Genomic DNA, 25,950 nt, shown 5'->3' with positions numbered 1-25,950 from the left:
CCTACGCTCACTTCTTGAGCTTCTTCTGCGCCGCCTTCTTCTTCACCATCTGAAGGCGCTTCATGGCGTTCAGCTGGGACTCCTGCGAGGTGGGGGCCTTGTCCCCCGCGACCGCCTTCGAACCGTTCCCGCTGTTCCCGTTCCCGCCCCCATTGCTCCCGGACCCTCCGCCGTTCCCCCCGGAGCCGTGGGACGACCCCGGGGACCCCCCGCCCCCGGAGGGCGCCTTCCCCTGGCCCTCCCCGCTGGAGGAGCGGTTGAGCGACTGCTTGCCCAGGGTGAGGGGCGGCGGCTGCTTCGACGGAGCCGCGCTCGAACCGCCCCCGTTGCCGCCGCCGCCGCCCGACGGTTTGGCGGCCCCCGCTCCGTTTTTGGTCCCCCCCGCCAGTCCCGACAGCCCCGCTGGCTTCTGGGCGCTGGCATTGGTGCTGGAGCCCGAGGATGCCAGCTTGGTGCTGGACATAACGGAGGAAGGGGTGGTCTTGGCCACGAAGGCGGCCCACCCCGTGAGGCCGCTGCCTGCGGAAGACGCGCCGGTGCCACCGGGGTTGGCTGCAGGCGCGGAAGTCTGCGGGGGGAAAAGGGAAGGAAGGTTTCCAATTAAAAGTAGAACATCGAGCCATCAAAAACCCAGGATCGTCTCATCGGAAGGTTAGGAACATCGAAAATATAAATCATTCATGTGATGTTAACTAAAAAAAAAAATCAAGAGCCAGATAAAGAATAAGACAGTATGTTAATAAAGACAACATCCCCTGATTGATTCTATAAAGAGCTCAAAACCACTTGGAACACCTACCTTCAACTCGGTTCTTTTGAAAGCTTGAAAGCTGCTGGCAGCGTCGGTCTTTGACTTCATCTCTGTCTTCTTCACCAGCGCGTCCTTCACTACGGGGGCGGCGGAGGCCGCGACGGGGCTCGACTTCTGGGGAGGCTTCTGGGGTTTCTGGGCCTGGAAAATAAACACACACACACACACACACACACACACACACACACACACACACACACACACACACACACACACACACACACACACACACACACACACACACACACACACACACACACACACACACACACTTTTAAGCAGTGATATTGATACATTTAAATGACATTTACATAAGGCCGGAGCTTTAACCAAAGCACTTTTCCGATGAGGCTAAGAACAAGCCAAAAACACTCTCCCTCTCCTAACAACAGAATCTGCAATTCTTTTGGATATTACTTTGACTACAGTTGTTGTTGTCAAAACTCTTTTGATTCAGCGTTCAACCAAGTTTGTCCCATGAAACCACTGGACGGAGTGAGCTGTAGGAATCAGAACACAAGGAGAGTCTACAGGTCTCAAGACTAGCATTTCTACTTGTTGGGGAGAACCCTTTTTCTTATATCTATATACAAATCTTCTAAAGAAAAGACCTAGCAACCACCTGATAAAAGGTGGCAGTCTTGAGCCCTGGTCTAAGTAGGAGCATCAATTACAATTAGGGCATGCAGCAGACGCTTTTATCCAAAGCGACTTACATCGGTTAATACACACATAGACACACCGACGGCAGAGTCAACCATGGAAGGCGACAGCCAGCTCGTCAGGAGCAGTTAGGGTTAAGTGTCTTGCTCAGGGACACATCAACACTCAGCTAGGAGGAGCTGGGGATTGAACTAGCAACCTATCGGTTACAAGACAACTGCTCTACCTCCTGAGCTAAGCCGACCCTGTACCCCATCGCAGTCCGGTGATGGAGAAGGACTCACCAGGCGTTTCATCTGCCTGGTGCAGCGGGCGCAGTGCCAGATGAGGCGCGGGTCGTTGACCTCCTTGTCCGTCACCTGGGGCTTGTGGCAGTCCTGGTGGTATAGGTTGTGGCACTCCTGGCACTCCACCAGCTGGTTACCCATGGTGACCGTCATCTGCCTGGAGCCATTGGCAGGTGCACAAAAAGGCGTTGGCATCAACTATTCCATCAATAGATCTCCAAAATGATCCACTGCACGCATGCTGGTGATTGTTGAGAATGAGGACGTACTTGGGCCCAATCCCATTTCTACCCCTTACGCCTTCCCCTTACCCCTTACCCTTACCCCTTCAAAACAAAGGGGGAGGGGTAAGGGGTAGAAATGGGATTGGGCCTTGATATTTATCTTTAATATATCTAAATGATCCATTTTGCGTTAACCATATACTTCTATTAAATATTTGGAATAATTGTCCAATTGTATTTTGTATGAATTCCTTGTGACAACATACCAAGACAAATATTCATCTGATTGAGCTGATTTAACTATTGTTAGTTAAATAGGTGACCCCCATACCTGCACACCACACAAGCCAGGCCCATCTCCATGGCAAAGTCGTCTGCGTTGGTCTCATCGTAGTCGTGCATGCTGGGCTGGACGAGGTCCTTGCTGGTCTGAACGGTGATGGGCGATGAGCGGCTCTCCTGCCTCTCCAGACGCGGCTTTTTAGGAGGCTCCACCTCACACAGCTCAACCCTGATCTGTGTCAACCCATGGGAAAGAACATGGTTGTATACAATATCCCGTACATCACGTATGCATTTTAAGTCGATTCACTTGATCCTGTGAATATAAGCAGGTGAAGTTGCATTTAGCTTTTCGTTTTTGGTTGGATGCTTTCATCCAGAGCAACTTAGTTAACTTCAGATCATTCAAGGAGCAGGTAAGGGTGCCTGCATGTAGACTGCAGGCATCGGGGAAACCCACTACTTTTGGCTAGGTAGTTGAACATCCTACCCACGGGCATGACTAATGTACTACTAATGCATTACCTTTTCGGCAGGGCGTTTCTCTGCCTCCTTCTTGCTCTTCTCCGAGTGGATGGACTTACTGCTGCCACTGCTGCTGCTGCTGCTGCTGGGGGATGAGGAGGAACTGGACGAGGACTTGGAGTCCTGCTTACTGAGGCTTAACTTGGACGCAGACCCCTTTGGGATCTCAATGTCCTAGTTATAAAATATAAAACACAATGTACCAGAATTTTACTTTTCAAGAAACATTGAAGAAAGTAAAGAACAAAATATCGACTGAGGTTATTTATAGCGCATTAATAGCAATGAGACTAAATTCAATATACAGTATATATAGGCCAATACAAAAAATATATAATAAAGCATACCAGGAAATTAAACACCATATAGCACAGAGGAAATGTCGAGTCAAGCAAGTTAACGTTTATAGCATTGAATGACATAAACAAGGAAATAGACCATGTGTGTACAGCATACCTTTATCGATGATCGGTAGGATGAATCACTACCTCTGGACATAGACTCGTCGAGCAGGGCTCTGAGTTTCTCAGCTGAGTCTTTGCTCTTGGAGTGCAGGAAACCCAGACCCTTGAGGAAGATCGGATCCAACTCCAGACTCAGGGCTGTTGCCATGGTTTAAACTGCAGGTGGAGAATGCATGATAAAGCGTTGGTTATACTCAAAAGCTTCGTAAAGTCCCATGTTAGTTAAACACCTCTTGCCATTAGAATGGCACTACAAGGTCAGAAATGTCCAGGATTGTTAAGGTCTCTGATAAAGCACAATGACAGATAGGGATGTTACAAAGGGTTGCACTCTACTCCATCATATTACTATCACGTCCTTGTTCATTTACCTTTCTTATAACGTACGAAAGTGATTAGAAGGTACGAATCCAACAGCCGTGTAGTATTTACAACGGACACAAACTAAATGTTAACGGATATAAGACAGAAATCCAGGCGCTGATCAGCCGGTTTGGCCATAGATGTGAGTCGCACTTCAGCTGCTTTTCCGTCTTCATCTGGCGGTGCATCCGCTTTATAACTCCGGAGGAAACTGAAAATACTTAATAAGATTTATTTTTCCATTTCACAAATGTAACATTGATCTCACGCATTATTCTTCAATAATAATTATTAATCTAGTAGCCTAGAATTTTGTAAAAATATTTATCGTGGACTATTTTACACTTTAGTATAATATTGGTGTGCCGGTAGAGAGACCTGGCAGCGCACGGGGGCACTGTAGAGCCATCAAAGCCTATGTAATGACAGAGATGTAAGTAGAGGAAGTGGTTCAACACATAACGTGGTTTGAGTTTGAGGCTGGGCAATCGGTTACTGTAGTCAAGTTAATCTATATATTAGTGTCATTAGTCTCCGATTCAACCCAGATTCATTATTTAATTGGCTTGAAAGGTATGTCACACAACATACAATGTTGACATTCATTCTCCACATCCAATATTGATCGTTGGCAATAACATGATTTGTCAAACAATTAACCCATGTCTTATTATTTCCTTGTAGTATCTGCAATGAAGTCCGAGGATCAACGACAGCATTCTCTCTATTTAGAAGTCTCCTTCGATGATGATGATGATGATGATGAGCCATCAATTCCCTTGCGCACCTCAATTGTCCTCTTTCTCATTTCCTACTGCAAGTCCAATTATTTTAAAGTGTTTCTCGTCAGTGCCCGGCCAATAATTGCTCACACCTTGGAAAACCATGTCATAGTAGCAAGTGATTTTTCTGTAGTCCAATTGGAAGACGTACCTGCGTTGGCAAGAGGCTGTCGTCTGCCCGTAGTTTTAGATGAAACGGAGATGCATTGCAGAGCAGGACTGGCTGTGGTCCTTCGGCACATCATTGACAAGACGATGGAGGCTGATCCATCCCGGAAGGATGTGCTAGAACTGTTAGGCTTCAAGAAGACATGCCTCAAAGCCTGTGCTGAGGTAGGCTTCCATGCACCTCAACAATTCAATGCATGAATAACCTTAGTATTATAATGAAATTGTAATACAATATGTTATTACATAAATCCATCAAAACAGTGCTTCTCTTTTAAGTCTTCAAACATAGTGATGAATCAGACATGGCATGTGTTTGAGGGCATCCCATGACCACATTATACATCCGTTTATAATGCCCATCCCGCCACCAATTTGGTGCCGTCACCCACTTATTAGTTCCCACTTCCCAGCCATAGTTGGAAAATCACTGGCCTAGACAATTACAGCCTATATTGTCAATAAAGACTATCTTTCATATACACCGGGAAAACATGTTTTTGTTGCACCTTTCAGACAATCGAGTATTAACCAGTACTCTGTTCATTGTGTCTTGTTTGGTCATTTAAAATGAACAGTTCCTTGTAATGTGGAGATGGTAAAAGGGATAGCCGGATGATTAGAAAACCCTCTTTGTTATTATTCTCTTCTGTATGATCAGGTAAGCCACTGGACGAGGCTGTGTGAAATTGGCATCCCCTGTGCTGTGGAAGAACACCTCCAGAACCCGACTGATCCCTCGCTCCACCTCCCTGAAGCCATCCTCCACCTAGAGAAAAGGCTCGGCGAGCCTGTCAAAGTGCACAACGACGACAAAATACGCAGACAAAAACTCAGAGAACAGAAGCAGCAACAGAACAAGAAGAAACACTGCAAAGAAGCCGAGGAAAAACAGGCCACTGAGGCTGGCGAGAGCCTTGAACTCCGGGCAGCTCTTGCCAAACTCTCCGTGGAGGATGCGGTTCTTTCTCCCGCCACCAGGGAGCACTGCGAGATCAGGAAAGTGAGGACGGCCGACCTGCCTCCGCTGGAGCACGTGTTCGCCGAGGGATTGTACTTCACCCTGACGGATGTGGTGCTGTTGCCGTGCATCTATCACTACCTGGTAATGACCACCGCGCTATCATTTATTACATCAATGACTCCTCGTTTAGAGTTGCCTCCTGTAATTACTTCTGCTTTATTAATATTTAAAAAAATATTGGAACTCAATCAACATGAGAGGCTATTAGCTGCTATAGATTTACCTATTTAAGTGTAGCCTACATTGTACAGTGGAGTACTTTGGTGGGGAAAAAAGGCGCAGTAGCCTACAAAGTGGATTACATATTACACATATACTTGAAACTTTGGTACTGAGCGCAGCTCCAGTTAAACAGTGAACAGTTAGGTCTGGCAGAGAGAGGAACCATCTACTGGCGTGTGGTTTTCCAGTTCATCTTCAACTGTTGTCAAGCGTTTTATTTCCCAAAATGATGTTCCTAAATCAATACTGGTACTTTCTTTTTTGTTTTTTTTGCAATCTTCGTTTTTTTTTTGCATAGTTAGACTATTCTTATTATATGTCCCAGTGTTATTATTATAATATTCCATAGTCGACCTCATCAAGTTGTTGGTCCCGTTCACACCCACAGTGCATGTTCTGGCAACCTCTGCGGTTGGGTTGTTATGCTGGTATAGCTATTTGGAACGCACCACGCAGGGAGAGCAGATCTTGGATGAACAGCTGCGTTGGACTTGGCAGAGGGGACGGACCACCACTGGATAATGATGTGTGTGTTTGAGCTTCCATTTCTAAAATGGCTCTTTGACTGTTATTTCCTCCCTCTTCTCTGGGTAAATATCGAATGTCAGAAGTTATGAGGTCAACAACAGACCGTCACTAATGATGGTTGGAAAACATCCGAAACGGTTGAACATTTAGGTTGTTATGGGGAGGTGTGTGGACCACATGGTGGTTTTAATTCGACTTTGGTCCGTGCCACCCACTGCTAGTTATGCTTTTCAAATGCAGATCGGGAGTTTGGCACTGTGTGTTTTTGTGCATTTTTGGTTTGCGCACACTCTCAGTGTCTTGCTAAGGAGGGCTTATGTAATGCTGGCTGTGGTTGCCCCGGCTCATGCTGGGAGGAGGCCGTTAATATCACTGCCGTCACCATCGCCTCCCCGTCGAACCTCATGAGCCCGTCCGTCCCGCTCCGGACTACTGTGGGAACGGAGTGGAGTCCTCCTGTTCACTGGTCAGCTGTGCTCCACTGGTCTCCAGTTTCACACTCTGCCTAGCGTGTCTCCTCTCCCAGCGGCTGTCTGCGTCCCTGGGGCGCCCCTAGCCTGCTGAACGCCCACCCCCCCCCCCCTCCGCTCGACTCTCCATCCCACCCGCCCACTGCGCTACTATTCCAACCAAACACCCCCTATTCACCGTATCGCCTAATCTCTCTCGCTCTCACTCTCTCGCTCTTTATCCTTTACTTAATCCTCAAACAGAGTGACAGGACATGGTCACTGTTCATGTATGTTTGTGTGTCTACATTAAGCACACACACACACACGCACACACACTCTTTTCTTTCACCCTTCCATGTCTGTTGAAAGGAGGGTTATGAGTGGAGTGGAATAAGGGAGGGGGGGGGGGGGGGGGGGGGAATGCAGTGAAACTTGTCCATCCCGCTTCGTTGGATGGACATTTTAGTCACATTCTAACCTGTTTATTCAACCTCTTCTTCCCCTCTCCCTCCTCCTCCTCCTCCCTCCTCCTTCACAGTGTTCCCTCCAGACCAACTCTGCCCCCAGCTCCCTGTCCCGGCTCCCCCTCCTGCTGGGCTGGTACCGCCGGGTGCAGGAGGTCCCGGGGATCCTGGCCGCGAGTCAGGCCTGTGGGATGCTCCTCTCCTCCCCTCCTCCTCCTCCTCCTCCTCTTCCTCCTCCTCCTCCTCCTCCTCCAGCTGAGGTTCCCCCTGAGGGCATCTCCACCACCACTACCCCTTCTCCGGCATGTTCTGAGACGCTCCCCGCGGAGGCTGGCGGGGCATCGGAGGAGGTTGTGGAGAAGTCCTCGGAAGTGGCCTTCATCGGGGGACCAAGACCCACCATGACGAAATTGAAAGTAAATAAACCGGTTTACTTACTTTCGCTGTGTGTTTGTGTGTTTGAGGGTGAAGGCGTGCATGTGTGATTGTGTGGGCGAGGATGTGTGAGTGTGTGCTTGGGCACGCCCTTGTATGTGGGGAGGGGGGGGCTTTCGGTAAGGAAAGCCCCCCCCCCCCCCCCAACATACAAGTGTGCGCCCACCAAACACTCCCACAAGGTTGTTTGCCCATAGTCACTGGACTTGAGAACCCCCCCCGTCTGTGGTCTGTGCAGAGCCCTGATGAGGGCCTGGAGTGGCCTACATCCCTGTAATTTAGTCCGGTCCTTCCTGCTGATTGTTCTCTCCCAAAACATGGCGCAAAATTATTGTTATGAGCTACGCAAGAATGCTCAATGCTCCAGAGCCTTCTTTTCCTATATAAAGTAAGGTACCTTTTTTAATTCCATGCTTTGCCCGCAATTCATCGAAGAAAAAAACCACACTACTTCCGTTGTCGTCAAGGATTCATATTATTCACAGTTTCCGAACCATAAAGAATGAGAATTTCTTTTAGGACTTTCTGATAGAAGACAATGTAGTTGTACTCAACCGTCTGAAATCCCAATCCGTTTCCTGTGACTGAAGGGAAGGATGTAATGAATGTAATTATAGAGCAACATGGCGTTCCCCGCTGGAGCGATTTGTAACGGATGAATTAGTGCAGGTATCACAGGCTATTCTCTCCCAAGGTGTTCGTTGACATCCAACCCCCGTCCAACACTTGACGAAGGTCTATACTTACTTCCTGTTTAGCATTCATGCTAGTCCTTTAGCTCAGCAGACACTTCCCTGTAAGCCGCCTGCAGTGAAGCAGCTGCATGGTATGAAGGAGCAGGTTGGTTAGTTGGGGACACTTGACTCAAGGATGGCCTCCAGGTACACTACGGACATCGGGAGGGGATCAACCCCGGTACCTTCTGAGGGTCGCCTGAGCCTCAGAAGGTACGCCTGAGCCATAGCTCCTGCCTGCCTCTGAAACACATCTCTGTGGGTGTGCAGAGTGTAGTCAAGGGGCAAACGTTACAAGTACCCCTTGCCAACCCCTTCAAGTAGACCCCCTACCCTGACCAGTCTCACAGATGAACTTATACACACACAGACAGACAGACAGACAGACAGACAGACAGACAGACAGACAGACAGACAGACAGACAGACAGACAGACAGACAGAGAGACAGAGAGACAGAGAGACAGACAGACACTTTGTGCTGGGTGCCTTAGTGGGGTGAGCTGCTCAGAACTCGGCAAGAAGCGGCTGTCTCCCCACTTGGGGATGAACGAGGAGGACCGCGCTGTCTGAGTGTGAGGCCTCAGCCTCTCCCTGCTGTAGTCCCCCTTGCTCTGTAAGCTCTGCGCTCTCCAGATAGATCAATCATCGATTTCCTGTTGGCCTGCCATCAAGAACAATACCTCGAGGGAGGAGGGGAGGGGATGGGAGAGTGGAGGAAGAGGGGGAGGAGAGGCAGGGGGACAAGGCGAGGAAGGGGGAAGGGTGCAGCGGGGAGAGGAGGACGGAGAGGAGGAGTAGCTGATGAGGGCAAAGTGTTTCGAGAACTTCTAGTCAACTTTGGATGGGGGCCAAATTGCAGGGTGCGATGTGCGCAAATGGAAGCTTTCGTGTGCGGTAAAGTCAAAACATGGATTGATTTGACACACACACACACACACAATGATCGCAATTCTTTGCCTACCCTGGGGGATTAGCAGGCTCGCCATGTGTCGCCTTCGTCATGTCTGCCGTGCAGCTGTTGTACTGGCTTAGCCAAGGTGTCTGTCTCTGTTTGTCTGTCTGTCCTCTCGCATGTCAGCCCGTCTGTCTGCATCTCCACACATAAGTCTGCCTGGCCGTCTGTCTGCATGCGTGGGCGTCTTTTGGCTATGTCTGTCTTTTAATTGTGTGTGTGTGTGTGTGTGTGTGTGTGTGTGTGTGTGTGTGTGTGTGTGTGTGTGTGTGTGTGTGTGTGTGTGTGTGTGTGTGTGTGTGTGTGTGTTAAGATACACTCTCCGGATATTATTTCTGGCTTGGTTGATGGCCTTGATGATCTGTAAGTTATGTATGAATTTATGAGTTTTTGGGAAATCCAAATACCAAGCCTTGGCCGTTGATTTCTTCAGAAACTAAACTGTTTGGTTGCCTTCCTCCATTTGTCCATTAAGTTTTTTATGGAATGGTCATCTGAGAAAGCAACCAATTTTTTATAGATAATTTATTTCCACTCTATAGACTACATGAATAATAAATTGTTATGTTATCGCTAAATTCATTGAGAATATTGTTAGGTGTTTGTGTGTGTGTGTGTGTGTGTGTGTGTGTGTGTGAGTGAGTTTGGGCGGTGTGTGTATGCCCCTATCTGTGTGACCAGATACTGGGAGGTCTATGTGTGTGTCTATGACAAAGACAGGGAGGTGTTTGTGTGCATGTGTGAGACAGATACAGAGAGTTGTGTGTCAGTCTGAGTGTGTGCTTGCGACACACAGGGAGGTTTGTGTGTTTGTATTTTTGACACAGAAGAGGAGTGGTTTGTGTGCATGTGTGAGACAGATACAGGGAGGGGTTTGTGGCACAGAAAAGGAGGTGCATGTGGGAGCCGGATACAGGGAGGTGAGTGTGTTTTTGACACACAGCGAGGTGTATGAGTGTGTGTGTGCAAGACGCACTTGGACACACTATCCTGCATTAAAGCTAACTAGACCCTCTCCATCTCGCTGTGTCGCTCTCTTTAGCACTCACTTGCACTTTCTCTTATGCTCTGTCCCTCTCTTTAGACCTAATTTTCACTTTCTCTAGTTCTCTACCCCTCTTTAGCGTGCTTCCTGTAGTTATCCATCCCTCTCTTTAGCGTGCTTTCTCTAGCTCGCTTTCTCTTTCTGTAGCGCTTTTTTCTCCCTACTTACTTATTTCTCTCTCGCTCCTCTCATCTCTTTCTCCACCTTTCCATGTCTTGCTCTCCAATTGTCTCTTCATCCATCTCTCTATCCCCCTCTTTCCCTCGATATATCTTTCCATTTCCCCCTATGTCCTCTCTATCTCTCTCTCTTTTCCCAACTCCTTCTCTCTCCATAGACTTTTACACGACATCAGTGTTTCTGCTCTACAAACACTTATTCGCTGTCGCGAAGGCACAACGATGCATACCAATTAAACACCTGCTATGAAGTATATTTAAACTCTGTCATTAAGATTGCCCACACAGTCTTTGGTGGAAGCAAAAAATTCCAATCGCACTTGGCAGCTTGTTGTTTTTTGTTGTTCAGAGCCTCAGCGAGCAGTCCTGGTAAAGAACCGCGTGTGGCGGCCACAGCGGCAACAGTGTTTCTATGGTAACCAACTGCGTGTTTGTCATCCGTGCGCCACCCTATAGGAGCAGGCCATCGAGGCGGTCTACTCCCCCCACCCCGGCGCCATGCGGACCCTGCCGTGGGAGTCGTTCCCAGGAGCCGTCAACCCCACGGAAGGTAAAGCCCTCACGCTGCCTCTCTGGGCCCTGCCTTCCCTCCCATCCTGCAATGCGAAGGTGCTCGCACGTGGCCCAAACTGACATGAAACCCAGAAAGGTGGGCTGCAGTGGGCCAACGTCCAGAAAAGTGCCACAGAAAAACAACCATCTATAACTTGACCTGTCACTACGGCATTGATGTTCGGTGTGGAAGTACCTTAGAACTCACTACATGTTGAGGGTTCTTTCTGCGACAAAGTTTTGCCCAAAGAAAGCTGTAGAGACCCTTATTTCATTGTCATTGAATCGCTGCATCCATCAAAGGAGCTTGGATTATCATGTGTGTGTTTTTGCAGCTGGTTTTCGAGTAGTCCGGTGAGAGCAGCTGAGTTAGTGGCCAGAGAAGTGGGGGAAATCACCCTCGCAGGAAACCGGATTGTTACGCTGGCGTCTTCTGATGATTTATGATGAATGTGGCGAAAATAACGGATATCTACTGTAACAGCTGCTCTTACTACAAACACAACTCAGCTGTTTAGAAAACAGACTCGTGGCACTCCGTTCCTGCTCCCATTATTGGAAACAGTCGGAGCATGTTGAACGGGTTCCCGCGCAGATGAACCGGGAACGTTGCATTCATCGACGCTAAACTAATTTACATGAATCTGGTTTACGATATATGTTATGACACTAAATGTTGTGTGCACACATATATCGTTACCTCTGTTTGACCCCTCTCTCTCTAACTCCCTTTTGTAGTGTTATTAATATTATTTCTCTATCATATATTCCTAGTGCATCCAATTCACTCGGGTGTCTTGGTATCAACGAGGGAGCCATTGTGGTTGTTGTTGTTGTTGTTGTTGTCGCGCTAAACAGTGACCTGTCGACATGTGCTAAGGCGTACTAGCTTTTCTCGCTAATGGAGGGAAAATATACGGTCTACCCCCCCTACGCTCTGTTTCTATTCTTTCTCTGGTTTTCACCTCTCCCTGTTCCAATTAGTGACATTTTGGTACTACGTGATGGGCTTTTTCAATTAAATGTTAGGACATATACTGATTATTATGTCCACGTAGAGATGTACCATTTTAAAAAAAGAATTACATTTGATAGCACTTTCCATTGGTGCGTGAAGAGGGTTGAAGATTAAAACTTATCCTGAGTTTGGAGATGCGGAGTATTTTATAAAGGTGAACTGAACCGACATGAACTTCATTTATTATACATTCTTCGAGATCCATTCAATGGTTTGCTGTTGATAGCTCATAACTTGCCTTGCACACAGGAACAGCCACCGTGCTGCTGGGAAACTGAGCATCGCAGTTTGTTTTCCTCAGTGATTGTGCTGATTGCATAAGTCACATCCCCTAAACAAGGCTGGGGTCGGATCCCTCCCATGCATCAATTACATTTCAGGAGGTTCATAAGCCCTGGCAGAGCTGCGATCAAGACAAAATGACTACAACCTTTTGTATTTTGATTACATAATCCTTTATCTGTTCAGTTGAAATACTGTACTTTGGAAAGCAGCGTGGGCGGGCCGTCCACTCGTTTGTGTGTTTGTGTGTCTGTGCGTGCTCGTGAGCAAGGTGTGTGTGTGTGTGTGTCTATGTGCGCAAGGAACAATTACGTACAAATAACCACAACCTTGAGAATTTCGGTCTCAGACCTTTCTAGTGCTTAGTAACAATACTGTACTGTCTGCTGTCGTGTGGGCAGAAGTCTACTCTGTGAGTTTGTGTGTGTGTGTGTGTGTGTGTGTGTGTGTGTGTGTGTGTGTGTGTGTGTGTGTGTGTGTGTGTGTGTGTGTGTGTGTGTGTGTGTGTGTGTGTGTGTGTGTGTGTGAATCATGGACTGGACTACATTTTTATTGTTGTCGACGCTGTGCTTGATAAATGGAGCAGGTTGCCAGCGCCTCTCAGCAGCGCGGGGTGGGAAGGTAGGTGGGCCCTTGTGTTGCAGCACCGCAGCAATTAGGGCGGCGCAGAGACGAGAGGTGCACAATTTGTCCCCAGCGCCGAGTGTGTGGGCTTCCCCCCTGTTCACACTGCGTGCGTGCGTGTATCTATCGCGCAAGCGCACGCACGCACGCACGCACGCACGCACGCACGCAGAAATAGATTTGAGAACTGCAACAGTGTTCGTTAAAACCCCTGAAAACGGGAGCACAGGGATGCACAATACATCTATTAAAAAAACTAAAACAAATGGGTTTTTTACGCACACGCACACTCTGACTGTTTGTTTAGCTCTGCAGAGGAGCCTGCTAACCTTTTCAATAAAGTGTGTCGCAAGGGCCTCCAGAGATAAGCAGTCAGGTAAAGACTGGGGCCATTGTGTACAACAAGTCTCTTAATGTATGCAGCTGCAGCCTCAATAAAGCTCAACGTATGTAATGGAGAAGATGCAAGTGGGGGTAGCAGGAATTGAAAGAAAGGAGTACGGAGAGAGAATGAGGGATGAGAAAAGAAAGGGGAAGTCAAATAACTATGTTTTGGGAGAAACGGGGAAGAAGGACACCTTGAGGTAGCTGCTGTGTTTTGTCATGTCTTGTGCTGTGAGCTGCTCCGGGGGCTTGTTTTGGTTCAAGGAGATGTGCGCTGTGTTCCCCACTCTGTGTCTGAGGTTACCGGCGGTTGACGGTTGAAACGCCGCAGAGGATCCCCAGGCAGCCATTTGTCTCCTGTCTCCTGCGGTGCCTCTTTGACTGTGACACACAGGTGGTTATTAAAGCCGTTTCAAAATAGACCTTGCTGACGCAAAACGGGGTGTCAAAGTTGAAGCGTTTCGGCGGATTAAAATAAAAATGAACATCTCGGGCTACAAATGCAAACCGGTCCTGGAAAGGATATTTAGCCCGGTGTCGAGATACGTCTGAGAGAAGTTACAACACACAGTTACAACTGACTACTGCTTTAGATAATGGTTTCCTCTGAGTCAACATAATGCTAATAGCTCTGTTAGCCGGATTGGTAGTGTCCACCCACGCATTAATTTCTGCATTCGGCCCCATTCACCCCTCTGCTGCCTTCGCTGTACATATAAAATATACATTAAGAGTCGTCATTGTTAGTTTTCATATTTACTGGTCATGGGATTTGAGGATTGGCAAAGCTCTTTGTACAGACATTAGAGTAACCATTGAAACCCAGAGATTTGCTATAATCCCAATAGCGATCAGTGTAGGATTTGAGCTATAAAGGATCGTCTCTCATTCCATATATACAGAGCATATATAGTTTTGATTAAGATTTGCAATACAATATGTGGTCCATCGATATATCACCATTTTATTATTATTATATTGGGTCTAAAAGTTTTTTCAGTTTTAAAAGTAAAGATAATTTTGAAATGCCCAAATCAAAAGCTATTTTTGGTTGTTTTCGGTCATATTAATGTAGTTCCTGTGACAACTGGCCTTCCAGATGGGCCAGGGTTGGTGCAGTGTATGGATTAGGCGCCGCATGCTGTCGGAGACCCTATCCGAGCCAGTCAGTGGAAAAGTGATTGATGATGATTTTCTTGACGGTTGTTTTGACAGCTGGCACAGACAGTTTGATCAATACTGGAGCAGTTCAAAACGATTTTTCCCAGATTAGTCTACATGACTCATTACTTTTAGAAATATGAGCTAGATGATGAGATCCTTTTTGAAGACGTAACCTCTTAAAAAGCCTTTTGAGGTCCTTATCCCACGCTTATTGCCCACTTATTCTTAAACACCTTGCCAATTTAGAGGAGATGAGGCAATACACTCCAACCAATCTTAACCCCCTAGATACCTTATAGAGTTTCATTTAACCAGTCGGTGCTCTACTAATGTCTCCAATCCAATCCTGATTGGTCCAATCATATTGTTGCAGGCTCCGCCCTAAAATCCCAAAATATGCAAGACGTTAAGCTCTTAATGCCATTTCATGTTGTCTTAAAATAGAGGGGGAAAGTGCTTGTTATGCTCTGGTGATTATGTGTGATTATTATTATTGGATTTTTAAGACGCAAAATCATATAAAACGGAGCGCAGTACAATACAATGGAGAATTCTGACGCTTGTGCACGGGAACACCTACAGAGGCTTATCTGAAAGTAAAATACAAATTGAACAAATTGTTATTCTGCACTTATTGTTCCCCATGCTGAGATTGTAGAAAGCTATCGTCACTACATACTCCTTGGAGTAGGCCATCCATCCTGAGCAACATGGTACATTAAAATAAAAGGGTGTGTGTGTGTGTGTGTGTGTGTGTGTGTGTGTGTGTGTGTGTGTGTGTGTGTGTGTGTGTGTGTGTGTGTGTGTGTGTGTGTGTGTGTGTGTGTGTGTGTGTGTGTGTGTGTGTGGAGGGTGAGGTCTACCACCCGCTGCTGCCTTTCTTAGTTACTCCCAATCAGAGGTAGTAATGGGTAATCTTGTGTCCACCCCTCCCTCCAGACACCTGAAGCCCCCCCTAGCAGAGACACTCCTCTCTGCCGCTCTCTATTTTGTGGCAACGTTGCGATTTGAATGCAAAGCCACTTAACGTCTTCACACTCTCCGGGTCTCCATAATGTCATTTCATGAATATTTATCCACGCTATCTAGGTTTTCTTATTTATTTATTTACTGACATATATATGCATATATGTAGATAATACATAGATATATTTCCTTTCTTTTTATTTTATTTTGCAGGGCTCGATAATCTCTGTTGAGGTTTCACATCAGTGCCGTGGAAGAGGGGGGGGGGGGGTGCGGGGGACTGGAATCCGCCTGGAGCCAATTTTTTCCGTCCTGCTTTTGGATTACCCCATGTTGCTCGTTCAATTTCACTCGATTCATAATGAAGCAGACTCCAGTGTTTTTTAAGGGCGAGCCGAAGCAGAATTTAAAACCCACCGTTTTTTCCTTGGTGTGTTATATTTATTTTCTCCGGCTCTCCCTTGAAGACAGTTCAAGTTTCCCTGCCTAAGGGGCTTTAAAGTGTGATTGTAATGCCTAGTGGACAGTCGAGGGCTGTCACGGCCTGGTACACAGTGTGTGTTTTGAGCTTTAGCATCTCTCCCGGATTGACTTACCTGGCTTTATTACCGCACGCACCCTATGAATAAAAGATTATTTATCTATTGAAGTAGGGCTGATGGAGAAATACCTGGTCAAAAGTACCTTTCCTTTCCTGCATTCTCAACACTTGGGAGTGTTTGTGCCTTTGGCTTTTTTCGCATTCTTCCTTTATCGATTTTATTTTTTATTTTGGGCTTTATCATGGATTATTTTGTTTTGGATGGGTCTTTGCTTTTTTGTTTGAATAGCTGATGCTTGATATTTCTGATTCCTTTTTGTTAACTTTGTCCACCTTTTATGTTTGCACACTAAAATTGTGTTAAAGGAATAATACGGGCTAAAACACGTTGACACTTTTATAAAACCTAACATTGACTTACTATTCCAGGGGGATTCTTTTTCCAGTATGTGTTACTTCATCATTATTTGCAATTTCTCAATGGCTGCCGTGTCACGGTTCCTTCGAATGAGCTCCAGTGTGCTATTTATTTTTATAAGGACTTTCGCTAAACCCTCTCAATGTCATGAGGCAATTATCTGTATTTGGTACATTTACAGAGTCAAATGAATAAAAACAGCATTCAAATCAGATTAAACGTATAACAATAAGCATCACAGGCTTAATTATTTGTTCTGAAAGCTAGCTAGTCATTTGGCAGTTTTCTACTGCGATAACTAGGGCTGTAACGATACACCAGCTCACCATTCAGTTTGTATCACGATCACCAGGGTTCGATACATCCCACGATTTTTTTACATTTAAAAAGCGTTTCTATAACACTTAACACTTCTATAACAATTAACTTAATGTAACATTTAATAACAAATAATTTGGAACACTAAAAAGATTTGAACAGAAAGAATACTATAGTATAGCAAAATTAATAAATAAAGAACCAAAGATTGCAGTTGGAGGATAGCCTGGCACCGCCCACCTACCTACTTCCGCTCAATTTTCATTTCACTTCATTTCACTACTACTTCTGTACAAATGAAATGAAGTACGATGGTCTGGTAGGACCAGGCTAGTTGGAGGATGCTTGCAGGTAGGCAAAAACCATCAACTGGTATTGTGGTTTAGGCTTACGTATTTGAAAATGTCAAATAAATAATAGTAATTTGAATAGTTTGGTAGCACTAACCAGCGTTCCCGCTGGAAAAAACGGTGCCGGTCAAAGTGACCTGCATTTCCGTCAAATATCCTATTATCGCTTCTTATTAGGCCACGTAGCTTAAAAAATGACATAATCAGGCCGTATAGAATACAACATGTTTAATAGCCTAACTTTCAAATAGATGGGGAAAAAACATGCATGTCTGATTCGCAATAAAGGGGCATTACAAGTAGCATGTGTGTGCGTGAGAATGGCAGTTTGTGTATGTGTGAGTGACGTCAGCGAGTGAGTGGACGAGCGAGGAGAGCGAGCGGTAGCGTGTGTGTGTGTGTGTGTGTGTGTGTCGAGTGAAGAAACAAACGAGTCCGGTAGAATAAAGTACCCAGCCTGTTAATAATCGGTGGCCGCTTCATTTCGACCTATAAGCAGACCAACTGCCGGTCAAAGCACACAAAACACTAGAGACAGGGATCACACTGGCTATTTTTGCGCATTTGGCCCAGGGCATCTCGTCGCAGACTTACGGCATCAATAAGAGGAGCGATGTCAGCAGACTATTACTTAGACCGATTATTTGCAAATTTCAATCGGACAATTTGACCGGAGAGATTTAATTTTGTCTGACATTTAATTTTTCTATTACCGGACAACGGAAACCCTGGCATTAACATATCAAGTGGCTGGATCTGGACTGGAAGGATAATGGGAGTTAGAAAGGGCGTGTCGCGCTTCTGCTTTCTCACACCGCGAGACAGGTTCGTGGCTTTGAGTGGCGCGATTTCGGTTTCGATACGCATATCGTTACAGCCCTTGCGATAACGTAAACGTTTGCTACAAGGGAGATCTAATTGCGTCTGGTCTGCTGGCTGGGAGCGCTAACTTTTGCTTAGCCAGTGGTACATTCTAGAACACTAAATGAAAGAATCTCTCCGCTGGATTTTGATCCTGTACCCCTCGATTTCAGAGAAAAACTGAAAGTCCCAAACCGAAAAAAACAACAACCTTTTCACAGATTTGCTTATACTTTTAGTGAACATTTCGGTACGCAGTTATCGCTGAGGGTAGCGAGTTTACCCTCAAAGAAAAAAGGGATATCAAACGAGGTGCTGCATGACTGTGTTGGGACTGTATGAAACCTAGAGGCATCGCCCATGTCTGGGCTCCTTGTTGCTAGAACAGACTAGATCGGACGGATTAACGGTGGCAACACAGCTGTTTTCTCGTCAAACGAGGCAGTAGTCATAATCTGTGCGTAGATTATAACCACTCCCCGAGCTATAGCCGAAGTGCATTGTGGATTGACGAATGTGTCCTTTTTCGAAATTACGGCTTTTCTCGCAATAGGAACAATGAAAAAATGTTTTATGATACAAATTTCCAAAATTGTTGTCATATCTCTCCTATTAATCCCCATTGTAACTATTGCAGCAATGTCTCCGTGTGACAAAGCAGCGTCTACAGAAGCGTCTAGACTAGCCTCAACAAAGTGAAATTCTGCACAAAAGCCTGACTTGCTTCGCACAGTGCCAATAGACCCATCTTTGTCTTTTTATTTTGATACTGAAGGAGAGGTACAGACCAGCTGGATTCAAGGTGTACATGTACGCAGATATTGTCCTCCTTTGATCATAAATGAAATTGCAGTAAAATAGAAACAACAAAATCCATCATATCATTCCAGTGTCGGACAGGGAGAAATGGAAGCACAGGAATTTCGGTCCGACCCATTCGATGCGCTCTGCCGATGACAGACCTCCCTTTCACAGTGTACCCCGAGACACGTCATTGTTATCCAGAGGTCCCCGACGCCCACATGCCGTTTGGGTTCAAAGAAAAAACGATCACATGGGGTCGGTTTTTCTTCGTCCTTTCTTTTTTATGGCTGATGGGTCGAGTGTTCTCCAGTTTATTTTCCAGCGGTTTGCCCAGAAGTGAGTCATAAATTCACCTATATGGCTGTTTACGTAACCATCCGGAATCCTTAACGGCTTGTTTCACAGCCATATGCGGGAACTCAATTGAATTGTCAGCGGCACGTCTGGGTTCTGTGTTAGGGAGCTGGGGTCAGCTTCACACGTCATTAGGGTTACAGTGTTCACTTGAATCATTATATGCCATAATTTTTTATGGCATCCTGAGGAAACGGAGGGGAAGTATGGTCTAGTGGTACGAATGTTAAGTCCAATGCCAATGTCTGCATCTTGCTTGAAGAGCAAGATGCCAGACGGTTACCTTCTCTTTAAGGATATCCAAGGATAACCTAAACAATAAGACGAGGGATAAGAAAAAAAGCGTTGAGCGTGATTTGAGTCTGTATGAAAATGCATTTCCATAACCTTTTTTCACATGGATGAGACTGAGACGGAACGATTTATAAATGTCCTTCTCGCAGCTCTCTTCACTTAACAATCCTTAAGAAAAGGGAATCATACTAATTTCCCTTTTTCTTTGGGAATTTGCCAATAAATACAAGAAAATGGATCAATAATCAGTCATCAACGCTGGTGTGACTTGCAGGGAGAGCGCCACTGATTTGATGATCTAAGATCCTGTGTGTGTGTGTGTGTGTGTGTGTGTGTGTGTGTGCGTGTGCGCGCGTCAGCCAAAAGTGTTTCTTCTTCCGTGCTCGTTTCTTTTCCCCATCCAACAGCGGGCGTCTCTTCTTATCTCATAAGGGACAGGGAGATCTAGGTCTAATGGACTCTTGATGCTGGCGCATCGCGACATCTTTACATCCCTCTACAGTGAGAGGCAGCGAGATGAGGGGGGTGGGGGGGGGGCGGGGACTGGTTGTGAAAGCATAACTACGGGACTCTATGGAAAGGACCCAGCGGGAGCATCTGGTCGGGCCTCCCTCCCCAACCGTTTCTAGGGGCCGTTGCTGCGGAGGGACGACCGGGGGGGGGGGGGGGGTGCGTGCGTGCTGAAGCCCCCATCCAGCAGTCGCCACTACAAAGGTGGGCCAGCCAGAGGACGAATTTACGTGGGGGGTGGTCCGTGTGGGGGCCGCCAGCTCTGAGGCGTTGACGGCTCCGACTGAGCGGTGCCCCCGACGAGAACGGGGGATTTAGAAAAAGCGAAAGGGGAGCGAGTAGGAGGATCCGTTTATAGAGGGAGCAGAGTCATTACCGTCGGGGGCTCGTTGTGTCTTTCCACCCTGAGAGTTCCTCCCGTGTGCTCTGAAAGAACCCTGGCTTCTATAAGAGATGCTTATATTCCCATACTATTGTAAATGGAAACTGGATAAAGGGAATAATACAAAAATCATATGTTATAACAAAATAAACTTCCCGAGCAGCCGGTGTTGCCCCCCCCCCCCCGTGGGGATGGTGGACGGCCAAATAAAGAAATATAAAGACCCCAGCGCCTCGGTCTGTGTGTTTACATTTCCTTCCATCTGATGGGCCCGACAGATAGGGCCTCGGGCAATTTTCGCAGAATTGCAGGCTATAAGGAAGAGATCAGCGCTCGCTGCCACGGGCAACAGGCAGCAGCAGCAACAACCGCCGCAACACAGAGCCAGAGAGGCTTGCTGTGTAAACTAACGTAGTGGAGGAGCGAAAGGCCAATAGACCCTTCATGGCTCCCCTGATGGACCTCTCTCTCTCTCTCACTCTCTCTCTCTCTCTCTCTCTCGCGTGCGTGCGTGCGTGCGTGCGTGCGTGCGTGCGTGCGCGCGCGCTCGCGGAAGGCAAGTTGAGGGAGTTGGTCTGTGCGGTAAACAAAGACTAACTGTCAACAGGGCTGCCGATGTTGCTCCTGATTTCATGTCATAGATTTGCCGGCTGTTAAGTTGATGTGTGGAGTTTTGCATAGGTTAGCGGTGGGAGCAGGAGATCTCCCATGGCTGGAGAATGGGAACGGAAGAAAGTAGTGGAGGATGGAGATGGCTTGATTGTACACTAGCAAGGAGTTGTCCTGAAAGTGTTAGTGGGTAGATATTCACAAACTGTAGTTTACAACTTTGCAGTCGTCATATTGTACTTTTAACAGAGTACGTTTTAATGGGGCGGCATGTGGCTCAGGAAGGCTGGTAACCGGTAGGTTGCTAGTTCGATCCCCGGCTCCTACTAGCTGGATGACTCCGACCTTGGTGTGTGAATGTGTGCATGAATGGGTGAATGTGAGGCAATGTTGTAAAGCTCTTTGAGTGGCCACTGGTTAGAAAAGCGCCATATAATTGCATTCCATTTAATGAGTTTCTTTTAGTAATTTATTCTTTATACCGTAGATTTCCGCTTGGATTGTAGTAGTGGAAGATGCCGGACTATAACATGGCCTCCAGACTGTTTAGTCTACCAAGTGGAGAGGGCCCGGATCTGACTCCTTATTGTTTATGTAATACCTAGTGGGAACAAGTCCAATGCTGTCTCCTGGGTTATCTCATCGCTAGCCAACATGTAGGCGAAGCAACAACCACATTTTACTGATGAGCGTCTCAGATGTGTGGCGGAGCAAGAACAGGAATGGCTTATAGTTGAATAATGAACAACAGAGCCATTGGTGAGATGGAATCACTGAAACGGGTCGGTCATATTGGAAACACATGATCATCTAACCCCCCCTGCCGCCCAAAACAAATTTTAATTGCAAATACATTCTCATAGTGGTGTTATGGTTTTATTTTAGTCAATAATGTGTCGTCTCTCTAGATTATCCAGGAATGGTAAATGGACCGGGAGAGCAAAGTGCTGCGACCATGAGAGCCAGTCCACCCACAAGATATGGCTAGCGATCAGTGAGGCTGCTTCAGTAGAAACGCATTGATCCTAACCTAAGGCTGCTCAATAAACACAAATGGAGCATTTCTTATTAAAAAATGCTGAACGCGTATCAACACAAAACTGAATTAGCATTTATTTTAATATAAACAGGCTTCCCCCAGTTGAAGAGAAAAATCTAAATTGATTGATTAAACTGTCAAGCTTTAAGGCTAGTAATGTACCCACATTCTAATACACTCTTTTTATAATTTAACCATGATTTTGGATTTCCCCGCACCATTTCTGTCACATAACCCAGACATTCTCTCCATGCTGTCTGGTCTATCTTCCAAATCCCTCAGGTGAATTAGTTCTTAATAGGTTTTTCACGATGTAGTGATGAGTTGTTTTCGTCCAAATGTATTCAATATTGAAAGGAACCTTACCATTTCGTACAACATTTGAATCAAGAGCATAGTTAAAAAAGGATGCTATTTGTTATTTGTATCACAGCGAAAATTTTAAATATAGCCTACCCCTTTTCAAGACTGCGTAGTATAATTAGTTGGATGGTTTCTTTTCTCTCTTTTGCACTTATCTCTCAGTTTTTGCTTGAAATTAATGATCATAATGTGTTTGCCTACAAGTTGCCAAACAAGCAATATATTTCACTTCCCTGCAGAGCTGGATGCTAAACTGCTAGAATCATCCTGGGTGCTTGTCCTGGCATCTTTCCCTTTGATCAGAATCAATTTCACACAGATGCATATTCATGTGTTATTTATTACATTCTCAATAATGAGCAAATATAGAAATCAAAAACCACTTATAACCATTCAGACATGTGTTGAAGTAGTTTCAGACTGCGACCAAATGGTTGTGCGACTGAAATTTGCCCTTTTTCATATTTACACGTTAAACGGGGAAGGTGCGCGTCAACGAATCCGGATCTGTAGCAATCCATTGAGTGTGAGAACGATAGGGAATTGCCACTGTTAGTGGGTCATTTGTGGAGGGGGAGGGTCCTAGAGATTTAATATCGAGCGGGCGTAAACGTCTCTGTGAGAAGGAGAAATATTTCACAACTTGCTACCTAAGTGTGTTTGGACAATTCGCAAACTATTGACTCGTTCTTCCTGCGCGGGTCTTGTTTTGCAAACCCGCACCCGCCCGTACCCGCAATACTTAAAACCGCATCAGACCCGTGTTCCGACAGTAGTGCGATGCATTCCGCACCCGACCCGACCCGACCTGACCCGCTATAAATTCATATCGACGCCGACCGGCACCCAAAGGAAAACTAGAAACATTTGCCGGGGATTACACTATGTGGTGTTTGTCCTCCTGCTTTAGATTGCTGTGCAAAAAAAAAAACACATCATCCACTGTTGACGTTTAAGTTGACCCCTGCGCTAGTGAATTTCATTCCAGCACCGGAGAAGTCTCGCTCGCAATCGCAAAACCCGCCTCCGATTCGCGCTGTTCAGGCGTCCGACCCATACTGTGTAGCCTATAATGTATAGGCTACACAGTAGCCTATAATGTAGGCTACAGCCTACATTATTTTTCACCCGTTTCATCCAAATTGTGCGGGTCACCCGTCGTGTATCCGCGGGTACCCGAACCCGGGCAGGACTCCATGTGCCATAAAGGGCTTTTCACACGGGAGGTGTTTGTCGCGCCTGCTAATGCATTCTCAATGGAGAGGTGAGCAGGCAAAGAGGAGGCGTAGCGTGCTCGTCGAACGCATGCGCGCACCGCGGCGCACACGTGGAAACAGTTTGAATAGATGAGAATCACAATCAAATGTGACACTGAATTTGAAACCGCACATTGTTATTTCTGCACCTATTATCAAAATACTTATTAGTAATGCAGTGATAAAAGATTGAAAATCACATTGGCATGTTGATTTATGGTGTGTGCCCCTAAACTTTCTGGTTGTGCCCCTACAATTTTCAGTTAGGGGCCACAGTGCTCCTAGTGAAAAAAGTTATTCTGGAGCCCCGAGTTTAGTCTCTCCCTTAAGGCTGAGGAGCAACAATGCTTGGAGGACATTTGGATAAGAACTTTCCAGCAGCACAAGTGAAATTGAGTGAGGTTCTATGTAGATCAGCGTGTTATATATATATATATATATATATATATATATATATATATATATATAAACTGGCTGATTATATTGCTATAGCAGTGGTCTTCTTCTGCTGAATTATGAGTAACTTTCTTTACTATTATTTCCAAAGTGACTCAAGGTGAGTTCCGACCGTTCGGAACAAGCCGATTGCTTGGGCTCCTCCTTGGTATTCCTTGAGAGCTGTTCGTTCATAAATCGCTAAACTCATCACTGCACGCCCTTGGGTCCTCAGCTAATGTACCCTTGTGAGCCGAAGTTTAATCGGATGATCAGCTATGTACCCGGCAAGGATGAAGACGATGGGATTGAACAGTTGTTCAATCCCATCGAGTCATCGTCAAACAAGTCATCGTCATCAAGGAGCAGGTAGGGGGCAGGTCATTTTGATCAAGGATGCCAATACTGCAGACAATGGCGATGAAGCCCAGTGTCTTTCAGCTGGAACTGTTAGGGTGCACCCTAGTCCCTTCCAATATCTCTCCTTCTTTCCCTATTTAGGACGGCTACATTTGAGATTTCTGTGAAATGATGTTCCAGTTTAGGACATTGCTCTTTTCGTACAGTGTTGAAGTGCAGCAACACTTGTTATTATGGTAGCGCCCCCTCACGCCCACATGGTTAATGTGCTTGATCCTTCCCCGCAATTTGCCCTTTCAACGCACTGACATATAGGGAGGCACAAAGTACGGAGATACTGTAAAGATTTATGTACGGTGTATTTATGCGTGACACGGCGGGCCTTACAACCTTCTGTTTCTCCTCTTCGTTACACTTATTCATGGCATTCAATGCCCGCAGATAGTTTGGAAAAATCTATAAATCAACACACACACACACAGTAATGACCTAAGACGGACTAAAGACGAAACGGTATTTATCCTTCAGTTTGTTAGTATAATTTTACACATTTGCATGACATTGACAAGATGCATCTCTTTCTTTCAGCACTATGAACCAAAAGGCAATTTTCAAAAAAACGGAATGAACCCCTGCATCTTACCTTATCGACAACCATGTGGACACAAACATTGGAGGGCTAAACAAAGCAGTAGCAGGAAATTGATGATTGAACCATGAATTAACATTAGTTAATCCAGTTTTAAGCATCAACTGTTAACAGTTAACTTAAGTTCTCGAAGTAATTTACTAAAGGTGTTCCTGTAAACTAAGAGATTCCTTTGTTCATTATTTCCCCTATTTTAATGCTATATAATAATGCTTATTACTGCGTCAACTCATGTTAATGAATGGTTAACTATTAACATACCCTTATTGTACGGTGTTACAAACAAAGCAGTCCTCCAGCTTCGTCAATAGAGACGGGCGTTGATGCTGGCTGGGGCTTTGTCTGCATGCTTGTAATGTGTGTTGGCTTCGAGCCTGGCGTACATACCAATTACATATGCTGCCCACACACACACCCAGAGAGAGCCCTCGCTGTGATGATGGTTGTCATTCCTGTCGTGGCTTGTGGGAAATTTGCTGCAGGTGTGTCCCCTAATCATTCACATAAGTGTTGTTGTGCCGTGTCAGAAGGTAACTTAATGGTTGAGCAAAGGGATACATTCACCGGGGACAGAATAACCATGCATCAACAGTCTGTTAATGAATGCAGATATGTGGTCGTGTTGAATAGGACTACTCTTTGAATGGAAACGTGTGAAAGACTGGTAGAATGGGAACGTGTTAAAGCTATACTTTCTAAATAATTGGCCTTCAAGATGTCATGTGTTAAACTGTCTCTATAAAGTAAGACCTTTTGTGAACACTGTGTTATCATTTTCACGACATGTGTGTTAATTACCACAGTTTGGAAC

At 45.9% G+C, this 25,950-nt stretch overlaps 2 protein-coding genes across 2 annotated transcripts in view; one reads left to right on the top strand and one right to left on the bottom strand.

The window, feature by feature from the left end:
• Positions 1–3,819, bottom strand: part of ints12 (integrator complex subunit 12) — a 4,038-nt gene extending 219 nt beyond the window's left edge. The window contains exons 1-7 of the mRNA XM_030352125.1: positions 3,628–3,819; positions 3,249–3,412; positions 2,793–2,966; positions 2,317–2,501; positions 1,759–1,918; positions 800–952; positions 1–568 (exon numbers count right to left, since the gene is read on the bottom strand). The exon at positions 1–568 is cut by the window's left edge and continues 219 nt beyond it. Of these exons, the coding sequence (XP_030207985.1) occupies positions 8–568; positions 800–952; positions 1,759–1,918; positions 2,317–2,501; positions 2,793–2,966; positions 3,249–3,404 (1,389 nt within the window). The 5' untranslated portion in view covers positions 3,405–3,412; positions 3,628–3,819 and the 3' untranslated portion in view covers positions 1–7. The remainder of the gene's footprint in view (positions 569–799; positions 953–1,758; positions 1,919–2,316; positions 2,502–2,792; positions 2,967–3,248; positions 3,413–3,627) is intronic.
• Positions 3,820–4,017: 198 nt separating this feature from the next.
• gstcd (glutathione S-transferase, C-terminal domain containing) overlaps positions 4,018–25,950 on the top strand; it is a 36,319-nt gene continuing 14,386 nt past the window's right edge. Inside the window, exons 1-5 of the mRNA XM_030352124.1 lie at positions 4,018–4,192; positions 4,304–4,734; positions 5,231–5,674; positions 7,334–7,675; positions 11,063–11,156. Of these exons, the coding sequence (XP_030207984.1) occupies positions 4,312–4,734; positions 5,231–5,674; positions 7,334–7,675; positions 11,063–11,156 (1,303 nt within the window). The 5' untranslated portion in view covers positions 4,018–4,192; positions 4,304–4,311. The remainder of the gene's footprint in view (positions 4,193–4,303; positions 4,735–5,230; positions 5,675–7,333; positions 7,676–11,062; positions 11,157–25,950) is intronic.

Source organism: Gadus morhua, chromosome 3, assembly GCF_902167405.1.
Source record: "Gadus morhua chromosome 3, gadMor3.0, whole genome shotgun sequence".
Classification (NCBI taxonomy): Eukaryota; Metazoa; Chordata; class Actinopteri; order Gadiformes; family Gadidae; genus Gadus; species Gadus morhua.
The sequence above is the reverse complement of the archived record's forward strand: the minus strand, read 5'-3'. Positions and strand labels throughout refer to the sequence as shown.